At 41.5% G+C, this 11,193-nt stretch overlaps 1 protein-coding gene across 3 annotated transcripts; it reads right to left on the bottom strand.

Moving 5' to 3' along the window:
* Positions 1–445: 445 nt before the first annotated feature.
* Positions 446–9,433, bottom strand: asmt2 (acetylserotonin O-methyltransferase 2). 3 transcript variants are annotated; one of them, XM_020649645.3, is made up of 9 exons: positions 9,147–9,432; positions 8,979–9,066; positions 7,092–7,266; positions 6,699–6,828; positions 5,612–5,680; positions 5,396–5,514; positions 4,986–5,123; positions 4,461–4,583; positions 446–2,208 (listed from the first exon to the last, which is right to left on the bottom strand). In XM_020649645.3, exons 2-9 carry the CDS (start codon positions 9,057–9,059, stop codon positions 1,997–1,999), a joined length of 1,047 nt encoding a protein of 348 aa, XP_020505301.2. In that variant the 5' UTR covers positions 9,060–9,066; positions 9,147–9,432; the 3' UTR covers positions 446–1,996. The 3 variants fall into 3 exon arrangements, with proteins under 3 accessions (XP_020505301.2, XP_065822718.1, XP_065822717.1); XM_065966646.1 differs by having other exon boundaries at positions 2,068–3,098; positions 9,147–9,433; XM_065966645.1 differs by lacking the exon at positions 446–2,208 and adding an exon at positions 3,184–3,761 and having other exon boundaries at positions 9,147–9,433.
* Between the last annotated feature and the right edge of the window lie 1,760 nt (positions 9,434–11,193).

The raw sequence follows: 11,193 nt of genomic DNA, 5'->3' as shown, positions 1-11,193 counted from the left end.
TAATCTATTAAAGGGACAAGACACTAAAAACACAACTATTATATAAAACAGAAAAACTATTCAGTTAGGAAAAAGACCCTAATAAAAGCTGCCTTTACCAATAGATCAAGATTCAAGATTAACTATATTTGTCACACAAGTTGAGACATTTGTCCTGGGATGCGTCAACCACCAAGTTTTTAAATAATGATGGAAAAATTAGAAGAAAAATAACATTTAGGTTCTGAAAATATTGCTGCATAGACAAATTATAGCCCAGTGCATTTCCTGCCTTATTTGCCAGTGTTTAAAGGATTTACACACCAACATAAATCATTATAATAAAGCAAATACAGACACAGTATTACCTGTGCTCACCCATATCTAACATCAAGATCTTAAAGGAAAGAAGGGTTTTACATTTTTTTTAAACATTAAAATACAAAAAAAAAGATCAAACCAGACGATGTTTTATTTGATTTAATCTGAAGGATTTATTGAATCTGAACGGTAAAAACATGTGGAGTGATAAGAAAACCAGCTCACAGTACCGTGTGCCAATTCAAACAGGATTCACACACATTTATAACACATACATGCAAGTTAAAAAAACATTTTTACACAGTCGTTCAGTTTGTATTGAATGTTATTTTTTCAGCACGTTGTCTGTAAACGTGGTGTTCTTAAAATGAAACCAAATACACGTCAATAAGAGATTTAAAACAGTACAGTGACTTTTCCTTCAATGAGAATTCAACACAACTAACAGATAAACAATAAAAGAGTCTTTTTTCAATACCAGCAGAGGAACAACGGAGGTCCTGATTTACATGCAGTCTGAGGGGGAACCTGAACTCATCACAGTGAACGGAAAGGCTCAAAACACACAACACACTGACTCACACACAGTCACACAGTCACACCCAGCTCGTGTTTCCAGCTCAAACTTCAGAGTTTTTAAGAGTTATTTGGGGTTATTTTATTATTTAGTTATAGAGATAGGAAGGACGATAAAGTCAGAAATCAGGGAGAGAGAGAGAGTGAGGAATGACATGCAGGATACAAGCCTCATGTTGGATTGGACCTGGGCCTCCCTCCTCGAGGACTGTAGCCTCTGTACACTGGATGCACAAACTAACCACTAGTCCACCAGCGCCCCAACTCAGTGACTAACAACGCACGATTGGGCTGAAATCTGGCCCTACTTCAAAATTAGTCATACGACTCAAAAATCTGTTCTAAATCAGTCTGAAATCGTAGAGTTAACCTGCATCTTACAATGAATATTTGGCATGGATAAAAGTTGTTGAAGCTGTTTCTGCAGCAAGCTAATCATGGTCTCGTCTGACACCTACCCTGAGGCAGAGGTTACAGGCATGTCAAATAAATATACAGAAATACAGAATCTTATTTGTAAAGGTCTCGTTTGCTTTTAAAGAGGCATCAGGATTCATTTCAGTCTGTTTCATAACCAGCATTAAAAACTCCTCAAAGGAGCTTTAAATCAAACGCTGTAGATCACGATATCCAATGAACTCCTTACAATTGGACGGGGCATGCTTATGAATTGTTTGTTTCTAGCTTTTGTGCTAAGCTAACTGGCTCCTGGCTGAAGTGATAATAACCTTTACATCTTGTTCTCAGCTCTACATAATCTACTGTACAAACTTCTCTTTGAAATAGTTTGACTTTGTGTGAAGCAGCATTTTCTCAACAAAGATGAAGACATTTGTTTACAGTATTTTTTATAACTGAAAGGGTTAATAAAATAAAATCTATTCTAGCAGAGAGAGTTGGAGAGAGTTTTATATTTTTTGTGATCTTTGATAAATTAGGGTTGGCCTCTAATCAGAAAAAACTGAAAAATCTCCTGGGAGCTGACGACAACATTAACTGAGACTGGGAACTGATTTTGTAAACTAGTCCACCTCTAAACTTTTTCAAGGCCTTTTTCAAAGTTCTTCGCCTTCAAAGATTTAAGGGATTCCCCTCTCAACATCCTGGTCTTGGTCTGCGCTCATCTGGTGGCTAAGATGGCGTCGTAGGACTTTCCGGTGCGGCACACCTGGACGTTGTGGAAGCCCGTCTTTGTGAGCATGTGCGCGTACTCAGACGGCGGTCGCTCCCGGCCCTCCGCCTGCACCAACATGTTGAGGGAGAAGATCTGAGCCATGACGGGCCCTCGTCTGTTCTCAAACAGCATGGCCTCCACCAGCAGGACCCCGCCACCTGCCGAGAGGACGCACACAGACTAAAACGTGCTGGAGGTGTTTTAATGGATCAGTATGAACACAGACAACAGAGGATGGTGGTGAATAATTCACTAACACTTAATGTGCCTTTGTTGTGATGCCTGGAATATTTATTTTAACCTGTAAAATATTAAAGACAAAAGCTTCAAAGACACAGCTAAACACTTCAAGTGGCCTCGATCCTGCAGGTCCACAACAGATTATCTCCAGAGCAACGTGAGGCACAATTTATACCACACCTTGTTTCTTCTTTCTTGCCTTTTATTTATCTAATTTACTGAACTAGGACTGTGCACGTCAGCAGACTTGGACTAGAGCTCATAGAGTGCTTTTCTAGTCTTCTGACTACTCAAAGCTCTTTTACACTGCAGGTCACAGCTACACATTCACACCCTGATGGTAGAGGCTGCTGAGTAAAGAGACCATCAGGAGTAACTAATCCCATTCATACACCGCTGATGAAGCAGTGGGAGCAACTTGGAGTTAAGAGTCTTGCCCGAGGACACATCGGACATGTGGCTGCAGGAGCTGGGGATTGAACCCCTGACCTTCCTGTTGAGAGACGACCGACTCTACCAACTGAGCCACAGCCGCCCCTATCTATGTAAATATGCCGGAATTAGCAAAAAAGATGAATTTCATCTGTAATCTTTTTTTTAAGATTTATTTTGGGCTTTTTCGTGCCTTTAATGCAGAGAGAAGACAGTGGATAGAGTTGGAAACCAGGGAGATAGAGAGAGCGGGGAATGACATGTGGAAAGAGGCCACGGGTGGAAGTGAACCCGGGCCTACTGCTCGAGATGAGAGTCTCAACACATGGGATGCGCGCCCTGCCACTGTGCCACCAGCGCGCCCTTCAGCTGTAGTCTTAAAGCACAAAACACATGTACAATTACAGGAGAGCAAACAAAAGAACAGATATAATTCTTCTATACAGCTGTCCCCCCCCCCCCCTCCCCCTCGCCATACAACAGGGAAAGTCCCCTGCAGATGTGGACATGTAACTCAGAAGACTTCAGGGTCTGTCTGTCCTGAAATGTTCGAGAAGTGTTGATGTGTGAAAACAGATTACACCACAATCAAAAATATGCAGAGGAGGTGGTGGGGTTGATTTCATGCCCATGTGTTTGGGTTTCAGATCACAGCTCTGGAATGTTTTTGGAGGAAATGTTTCTCGTACCAGCGGGCTTGACCTGAAATCAACTCATATCAAACAGAAGGCTACAGTCAGTAGCCTCTTCTCTCTAAATCAAACACTGAACACCAACATACTGGCCTTTGATCAAAACTTACTGTGAGCCAAACAAACTAAACAGCTCTGCTGAAGTTTCAGGACAACATCTGGAGATATTTAGAAGAAGTTTATCTCTGAAATATAATTCTGTTTCGTTTTTAATGGTCACAGTTTTGGTTTTGACTCAGCATCAGAACAGTTTTTCACAAGAGAAAGGTTCATTTCATCATGCAACACAAAAATGTAAATTGGGTGGAGTGGTTGCATTTGAAGGTCTGAGTCCAATAACCCCAATCCTGCAAGAGCAGACATATTTTCTTCATCATATTCGGTTTTTGTTAACAAACTGCAGTTTCTTAGATAAAGAATGTTTTTGATGAATTCCCAGCGCCTTTTTTGAGCTCTCTGGGGGAAATTCAATTTCCTCTGATGCTGCATTACACACATGCACAAACATGACACACACACACACACACATCAATATATGAAGAGATATCAGAGTGAGGGGGCTGCCACATCCTCAGGTGACCTCAGAGGTCAGAGGTTAGGAGCTTAAGGGGAACTGAGATTGTTGAGGAAATGAACTGTTTCCTCTCCAGCCATCTGTTCTCCTCCAGGGCTTTTAAAACCAAAACCTTAAAGGACCAATCTGTCAGATATCTACTGAGTGAAATAATAAAGGTATCTTACTATCTGATCAGACATTAAGGAAACATGCTATGTTGAAGTGCTGGCTTCTCTGACAACAATGCAGCAGCCAGTATGTCCTCCTTCTAACTTTAGATTCTGCTCCTGAATGATCTGGATTTGTTTGGACCAGAGAAGGTAGGTGGTTTTAAGGCGACCCCCCCACACGGCCGTTAGAAACGTGCTCTCTAAAGCTCTCTAAAGTTTGTGTTTATTGTGTGTAGAAAAGAAAGCCAACAGATTGAATAGATATGTTCTGACACTGTAAAAACAGAGAAACATTTATATGTAGATATTTATAATCTCACCTGGTTTGCAGGTGTCAAAGATCTTCTTGAGCAGCATCAGACACTTCTCTTCAGGCCAGTCGTGAATGATCCTGGCGAGCACGTACAGGTCAGCAGGAGGGATTTCACCGCTGAAGAAATCTCCTGCATGACAACAGAAGGCATGTAAACACCTCACGTTCAAATGTACACTCAGGCGCCATTTTCCTTCATACAGAAACCTAACAATGAAACAGATCTGAAGAAGAAGGAATCGTCTTTTCCTGCAGGTGAAAAGTTCTGTTTCTGTTTTCAGGAGGAGACGATGACGACTCGACTTTAAGATAACAGAGCGAGACGTTTGTGGAGCTCTTGATTAGATTGCAATATCAGGAGATGGGAATAAAATATTTATAAAAAGTCAATTTACTGCCAATTTCCAAATAAACCGCGGCGCTGACGTACCGTGGCGCTGGACGAGGTGGAAGTTGGCAGTGAATTTACTTTTTCTAACTGCATGTTAAAGTTCTGATTAATAAATAAAAGGTTGAAACACTTTTGACTCACCGGTTTGAAACACAACGGCGTCGTTCTCTTGACCGAAATGTTTCTGAGCCGTCTCTACGACGTGCGGGAGGTCGAACACGGTGACGGAGGAGGACGGATACGCCTTCGCCATCTCGCGGGCCAGAGCCCCAGTGCATCCTGGGAAATAAACAGACGGAATAATGTGTGACCAAAAGAGGAAAATGTTACACCTGTGATTGACATTTTTATTTTTATATTTTATATATTGTAATAGCTTCTTATTCTGTATTATTCAAGTTGTTGCTAGTTCTGCTTTATCTCCTTGTTAATTGTTTAGCACCAATACACCAAGTCAAATTCTTTGGATGTGTAAATGTACTTAAATAAACCCTGATTCTGATTCTGATTAATCAAAGTAAGAATGCTTTCACAGACGTGCGGCCTCTCACCTCCGAGGTCTACGATGTTCTGAAAGCAGGAGAGGTTGAACGCCGTCGCTATGTCGTGTCCGTCCAGAACCCACGAGGAGTTCATCAGACCCATAAACTTCAGCATCTCCTCGTCTGATCTGCGGGTAAAGTTTTTAGACTCCAAGCTGAACACGGATTCATAAAAGGATTAAAGATTTTCCACCGTACAGACGGATCATCTCCAGTGACACTAACCTGTAAATCGCCTGGAACACCTCCTCTGGTGGAAGCCCGAAGGTCTTCTCGTTCTGGTTCTTTCCCTCCCTGTGTGGGGGAACATTAAACACTCTTGTTAGCTCACATTAAAGTGTTTCTTCTGAGCTAACTTTAGAGGAGTTTGTTTAAGTTGTGCAAACATTCTTCCTGAGCACAGCAGCTCTGGAGGGGTTAGCTGCTTTTTCTACTCTCTCTGCTTCAGTCTGACTTTATTTAGCAAGAAAAATGGATCTCGTTTACAGTTATAACCCTATATCACCCAATGAAAAGCACTGCATCCAGACGTTCTAATTCAGGCTTGCACATAAATTATTTTTCGTATTTTGTACTTGTTATGTTCTTGCTGTTGTTTATGTTTTTCTGTGTTTGGTTTAGTTTGCTTTTTTCTTGCTTTTGCCTTTGCTGTTTGTCGAAGCACTTTGTAAACCTGTGTTTTTAAAGGTGCTATATAAATAAAGTTAAAAAAATAAAAAGAAATGATTTGATCTATCATAGGGCAGGATTTTATTTAGCAGCTCTCTACAATGTTTTGAATTTGGACTACAGTGCTACATGTCAGGGTTACATATCACTCCTTTAAAGGCAGGGTTGGTAATTTTTGAAAAACTAGCATGATTTTGAAAGTAGCATTCCCTCAGTGCTCCGTCTGCAGCCCCTCCCCTCTGTGCTCCCTCTAAAGCCACGCCCCCTCACTTACATGCACGAGCACCGTTACTCCAGAAGCGGACCTCAGCTCATCGCTTACACTGAGAGGTAAATAAACTCACATGGGCTAGTGAACGCAAGAGGTCGAGAACGAGCAGGGAGACAGGGAGGCGTCTGATTGGTTCATCAGACTGGTACCTCGTGGCAGACATTGGTTGAAGTTTTTACAGACTTACAAACTGATACAGATGGCGGATTTTCTTTGTTCCATTTTCAGAGAACTTGAGTTATTAATTTCTGTCAGGACCTAAAGACAATTTACACCAAAATCTGAAAAAGTGGATCTGGAGGAAGTGACCAAACCCTGCCTTTAAATGCAGTATGTCCAGTGAGTAAACTTCTCCCACATGAAGCCACTGACCTGACGGCGTCCACCATGTTGTTCCACAGCGGGTAGATGGTCTGTGATTGGTAGATGATCATGTCGTAAAGAGACTTGGCGCTGCCTTTGGCCAGGTACAGATTGGCCACATCACTGCTGCTGTACAGAGCTGTTTTAACAAGACGATATTCACACTTTGCAGCTTTTAAATCAGCGTGTAATCCACTCCTGATGCGGATATTTCCAGTATAGCAACAGTCATGCATGTAGACATACCACAAGTGTTTAAGTGTGTGCTCACCGGAACTGATACGAAGTGATTAGTCAAGCAAAAGAAAACCAAAGCTAATTATTTTTCAAGCTTTAATCCGAAACATTGGCCAGTTCCAGACTTTATTTTCTCACCATTACTGGTCTCCTCCTCCTCCTCACCTGTCCCGTCTGTCTTCTCCACCTCCAGGATCTCGATGCCCACCAGTGCGTCCAGCAGCCTCTCCATCCCGTCCACGCTGCTGCTCAGCTCCCGGGCCACATGGCGGGCGCTCAGCGGCTCCTGGGACTTCAGCAGGAGGTCGAACACTCCCAGCTCACAGGCTGAAAAGATCACCTGGAGGGACCAACACACCGCCACATCAACACCCCCACACTGGTACATAGACTTATTTAATAGAAGCTAACAGAGAGGGTTAAAATGGTGGGTTGGTCAACACTTTCAGAGCAGAATCAAATATCTCAACATTGTTCCATAAGGAGAATTTTCAATATATGTTGTTTGTGTTTCAGGCTGATATGTGATTCTGTGTTTATGGAGGCAGTGGAATCCAAAACAATATCCCCAAGGGTACAATAAAATGCATCGTAACATAAAGTAATGTACCCTACTGTATCATGATGTATGGTATCTTATAAGGCTGAGTGATATGACCTCAACTCAATATCACGATTAATTGAACATTTTACCTCGATAACGATTAATGAATGATTATTTTGTTTTTTGTCCTCATAGTTCACTGACGAGGTCTCTACTGTAAATATGATCAACTATTAAAGCTGGGATATGTTTTCTAATGAAGGAGTGCATATCTGATGAACTATTTTGTGGTTATTTATTGAATATTTCGAAGCATTGCTTGAAATGAAAATGACACATTTTAGTTTTAAAGTCTTTATATGTGATTTTTCACATTTAAATATGATATAAATCAAGTATATCCTCTAAAAATAACTCTGAGTCATGACTGTCTACAATGGGTGTAACACCCGAGTCCCACTGTCTGTGATGTTTTCAGAGTCCTATCTTCAGTTTGTTTACATCGCCAGGACGGCCGGCTGACTCCTCCCCTTGTGTATAAAAGTTGTTTAATTGAGGGACTAGAGAAAAGAAGAATAACATACTGTACTCACTGCTTAACTGCTCTGTCACTCCGCTGTTCATCTCCTTACACTGGTTCCCAGTTACTGCTCGCATCAAATTTAAAACTCGGCTGCTCGCTTACAAAACAGCGACAAAAGCGTCTCGTCGTTACTTTAACTCTGATCCAGGTCTACACTCCCCCCCCCCCCCCCCCCCGCCCACTACGCTCTGCCAATGAAAGGCGTCTGATCCAACCTTCACAACAGGGTCCTAAGACGCTGACTAGACTCTTCTCCTCTGTCGCCCCCCGGTGGTGGAATGAACTTCCAGACTTCACTGGATCTGCAGAGTCCCTCTGCACCTTTAAGAAAAAGCTAAAGACCCAGCTCTTTCATGAATACCTACTAACTTAATGATGATGGTCTCCATATTATTGATGATGATGATGGTAATGACGATGGTTTTTGTTTGATAACGACGACTTATAAGATGGTTTCTATACTGATTAGAGCTCTCAAGAACTGCCCTCAATGTTGTGCTTTGCCTCTGGTCACTTCCTGTCAGCACCTGTGTGTCCAATCAGACTCAAAGCTGATCGTTTGCTCTTACTCACATTGTTCCCTTTTTTCTAGATCCTTGCTTGTGTTGTTCTTACTCTCTGATGTACGTCGCTTTGGATAAAAGAGTCTGCTGAGTGAATTGTAGAATTGCATGTGAAGCCAGCACAATGCAATGCCGGGTTGCCTTAGATGTAATACCAACAACAACTGCAAAAAAATATCGGAATCTGTATCGAAAAAAAAAGTGGATCGTGCATCTCTAAAAAAATAAGATATGTAAATAAATCAGCAGCTGTGACCAAAATCACATAATGTCTAAATTAAAGACAAACATGTTTAAAATGAGACTGAACACCTGTGTATCTGAAATATTTGTAAAATGAAGCTGAAGAACGAAGATGTTACCTTGGAGACCCTGAAGCCGTTAAAATACTCCAGAAGTTTGAATGGGTAGTCCAGCTCACTCTGGGACAGATGCTCAGCCATGATGCACCTGAACGCAACACACACAAACCGGAATGTATTTAAAGTACCAAGTAAACAAACATCGATGTGTTTCCTCTCGTCACTCACCCGATGATGTCGCCGGGGAAAGCCTCAAAGATGACCGGACTCAGGGGAAAGGAGGGAGGGGGGGGCAGGAGGATGATTTTGAACCAAGATGTCGGTGTTGTGTTCAGGAGCTGCTGTCGGGATGAAAGTCTTTGTAAAATGGTCGACGGATAATCAGCGGATGAAACACATCGTTGACCCTGTTCTTACAGAGATCAGGGGGTCTGAACCTCCGATTGTCGATGAGCTACAACAGCGACGAGTTACTACTCAGCGTGTCGCTGCAGTACCGGGATCATCCGGAGCAGCAACGGGGGCGCTGTTGAGCTGGTTTCGTTTATAGTGTGGTGACTCCCGAAAACAATTTACTCAAGTACTGTGAGGTTATTTTAAATCAATCAGTTGGACGAACCAACCTATTCTTATTATGAATACAAGATTTATTGTCATATCTTATTCTTTCATTTTATTCCTCATAAATATCTGCATTTTCAGCTTTATATTAATTTAAAACACTGCTATGGATTACCAAATAAACCTTACTTCATGTATTGTACTCTTTATTCACTCTTTATAAGGGACATACCTCTTTGTATTTTCTGTAGCCACATCATTCCTTTATTGTTTCGCCCACACTTTGCCCAATATATGAATATTCCTAAAACATCATTTCCATATGTTTTGTACACACACAGAAAATGATGAGACCACTGCATACATGTTTGTCTCTGGCTCCTCTAGTTACAGGTTTGTGTTTCATGTTTTACTATATTTCTCCCAACGTGTAATCAAAATAATCTCATTTAGATATTTGATTTGCAGACTCTGACAACTGGTCAATATTTATAAAAAAGCAGGAAGTTCACGTTCATTGTTAAACAACAGCAGAGACGTTTTAGCTTATGAGAAGTTCAGAAATCAACATTTAGTGGAAACCCTGATGTCTTGGGATGATCTCGATCGATCTCTCACATCATTGTTGGGCGACGTTTTGCCACTCTTTGCAGAAAGCCTCCAGCAGCTTCTCTTTGTGTGATGTCTTGTGATCATCAAAGCTGCTCCTCTGACATTGAAGGAGGTGAAAACTGTTCAAATTCAACAGAAGCTGGAAGAGAAACATGCCCAGAGGCTTATTTAAGACAAATACGGAGGGGTCTCTTCATTTTATATGAAGCTGTATCTTATAAATTGAACTTATTTACTTATTACTTTATTTAAACTTTGTATTTACAAACACTATTTTCATTTTTATGTCCATTTTTTAAATCTTTATGTTGAACATAGCGTTGACATCTGTTGAGGACCTTTGTTTACTTTTGCCCCTTTAATGAAACAAGATCACAGTTTCTTTTTCTCATCATGAATTGTTCTTACTTTGTACCGTGAATAGAACATTCTGTCTTCTCTCTGATGATCCCTTTTTGTTTTCTGTAACAACTTTCCCTCCCCTCGTTGCCCAATGGGCATCAGAACGTCTCAACATCTGGCTTCAATCATTTTTCTAAAGAGCGTTGCCATGAAGCAGTGTGTGCATGTTGAACATTTTGTCCTTGATGTCTTTTCAGACTCACATCACTTCTCTTAAGATCCGAGAGGAAACATTTCTTCTTCTGTTGAGGACTCTTCCCAAGTTGACCAACAGATTAACTCTGAAGTCTTGACCGGCTTTGTCCAGCTGAGACCGGAGAGGTTAAGCTCCATCCTCCTTCAAATGAATCTGAGAAAGTCCTCCACATGACTTCTCATTTGGACTCTCTGTGTTTTGGTGTCAATCAGTCGTCTCAGAACACGGCTGCACGCTTTCTGACCACAGAAGACACAACATGATTACATCACATCTGTACTGCCTTCTCTCTGCTAACTTCCTGCCCACTTCAGGATCCAGTTTTAGATTTAATTACTTGTTTTTAAAACTTTAAATAGCATGAGTTAGCACCGTCTTATTTGTCAGAGCTGTTGCACCAACATGCTCCAGTCAGAGCTCCGTCGTCAACACATCAGATACTCTTTGATTCACCTGAATAACAAAATAAACATCCGAGTGTGTTCACTGCGGACCTCGAGATCG

Source organism: Labrus bergylta, chromosome 18 (genome assembly GCF_963930695.1).
Source record: "Labrus bergylta chromosome 18, fLabBer1.1, whole genome shotgun sequence".
NCBI classification, from domain to species: Eukaryota; Metazoa; Chordata; class Actinopteri; order Labriformes; family Labridae; genus Labrus; species Labrus bergylta.
The sequence above is the reverse complement of the archived record's forward strand: the minus strand, read 5'-3'. Positions and strand labels throughout refer to the sequence as shown.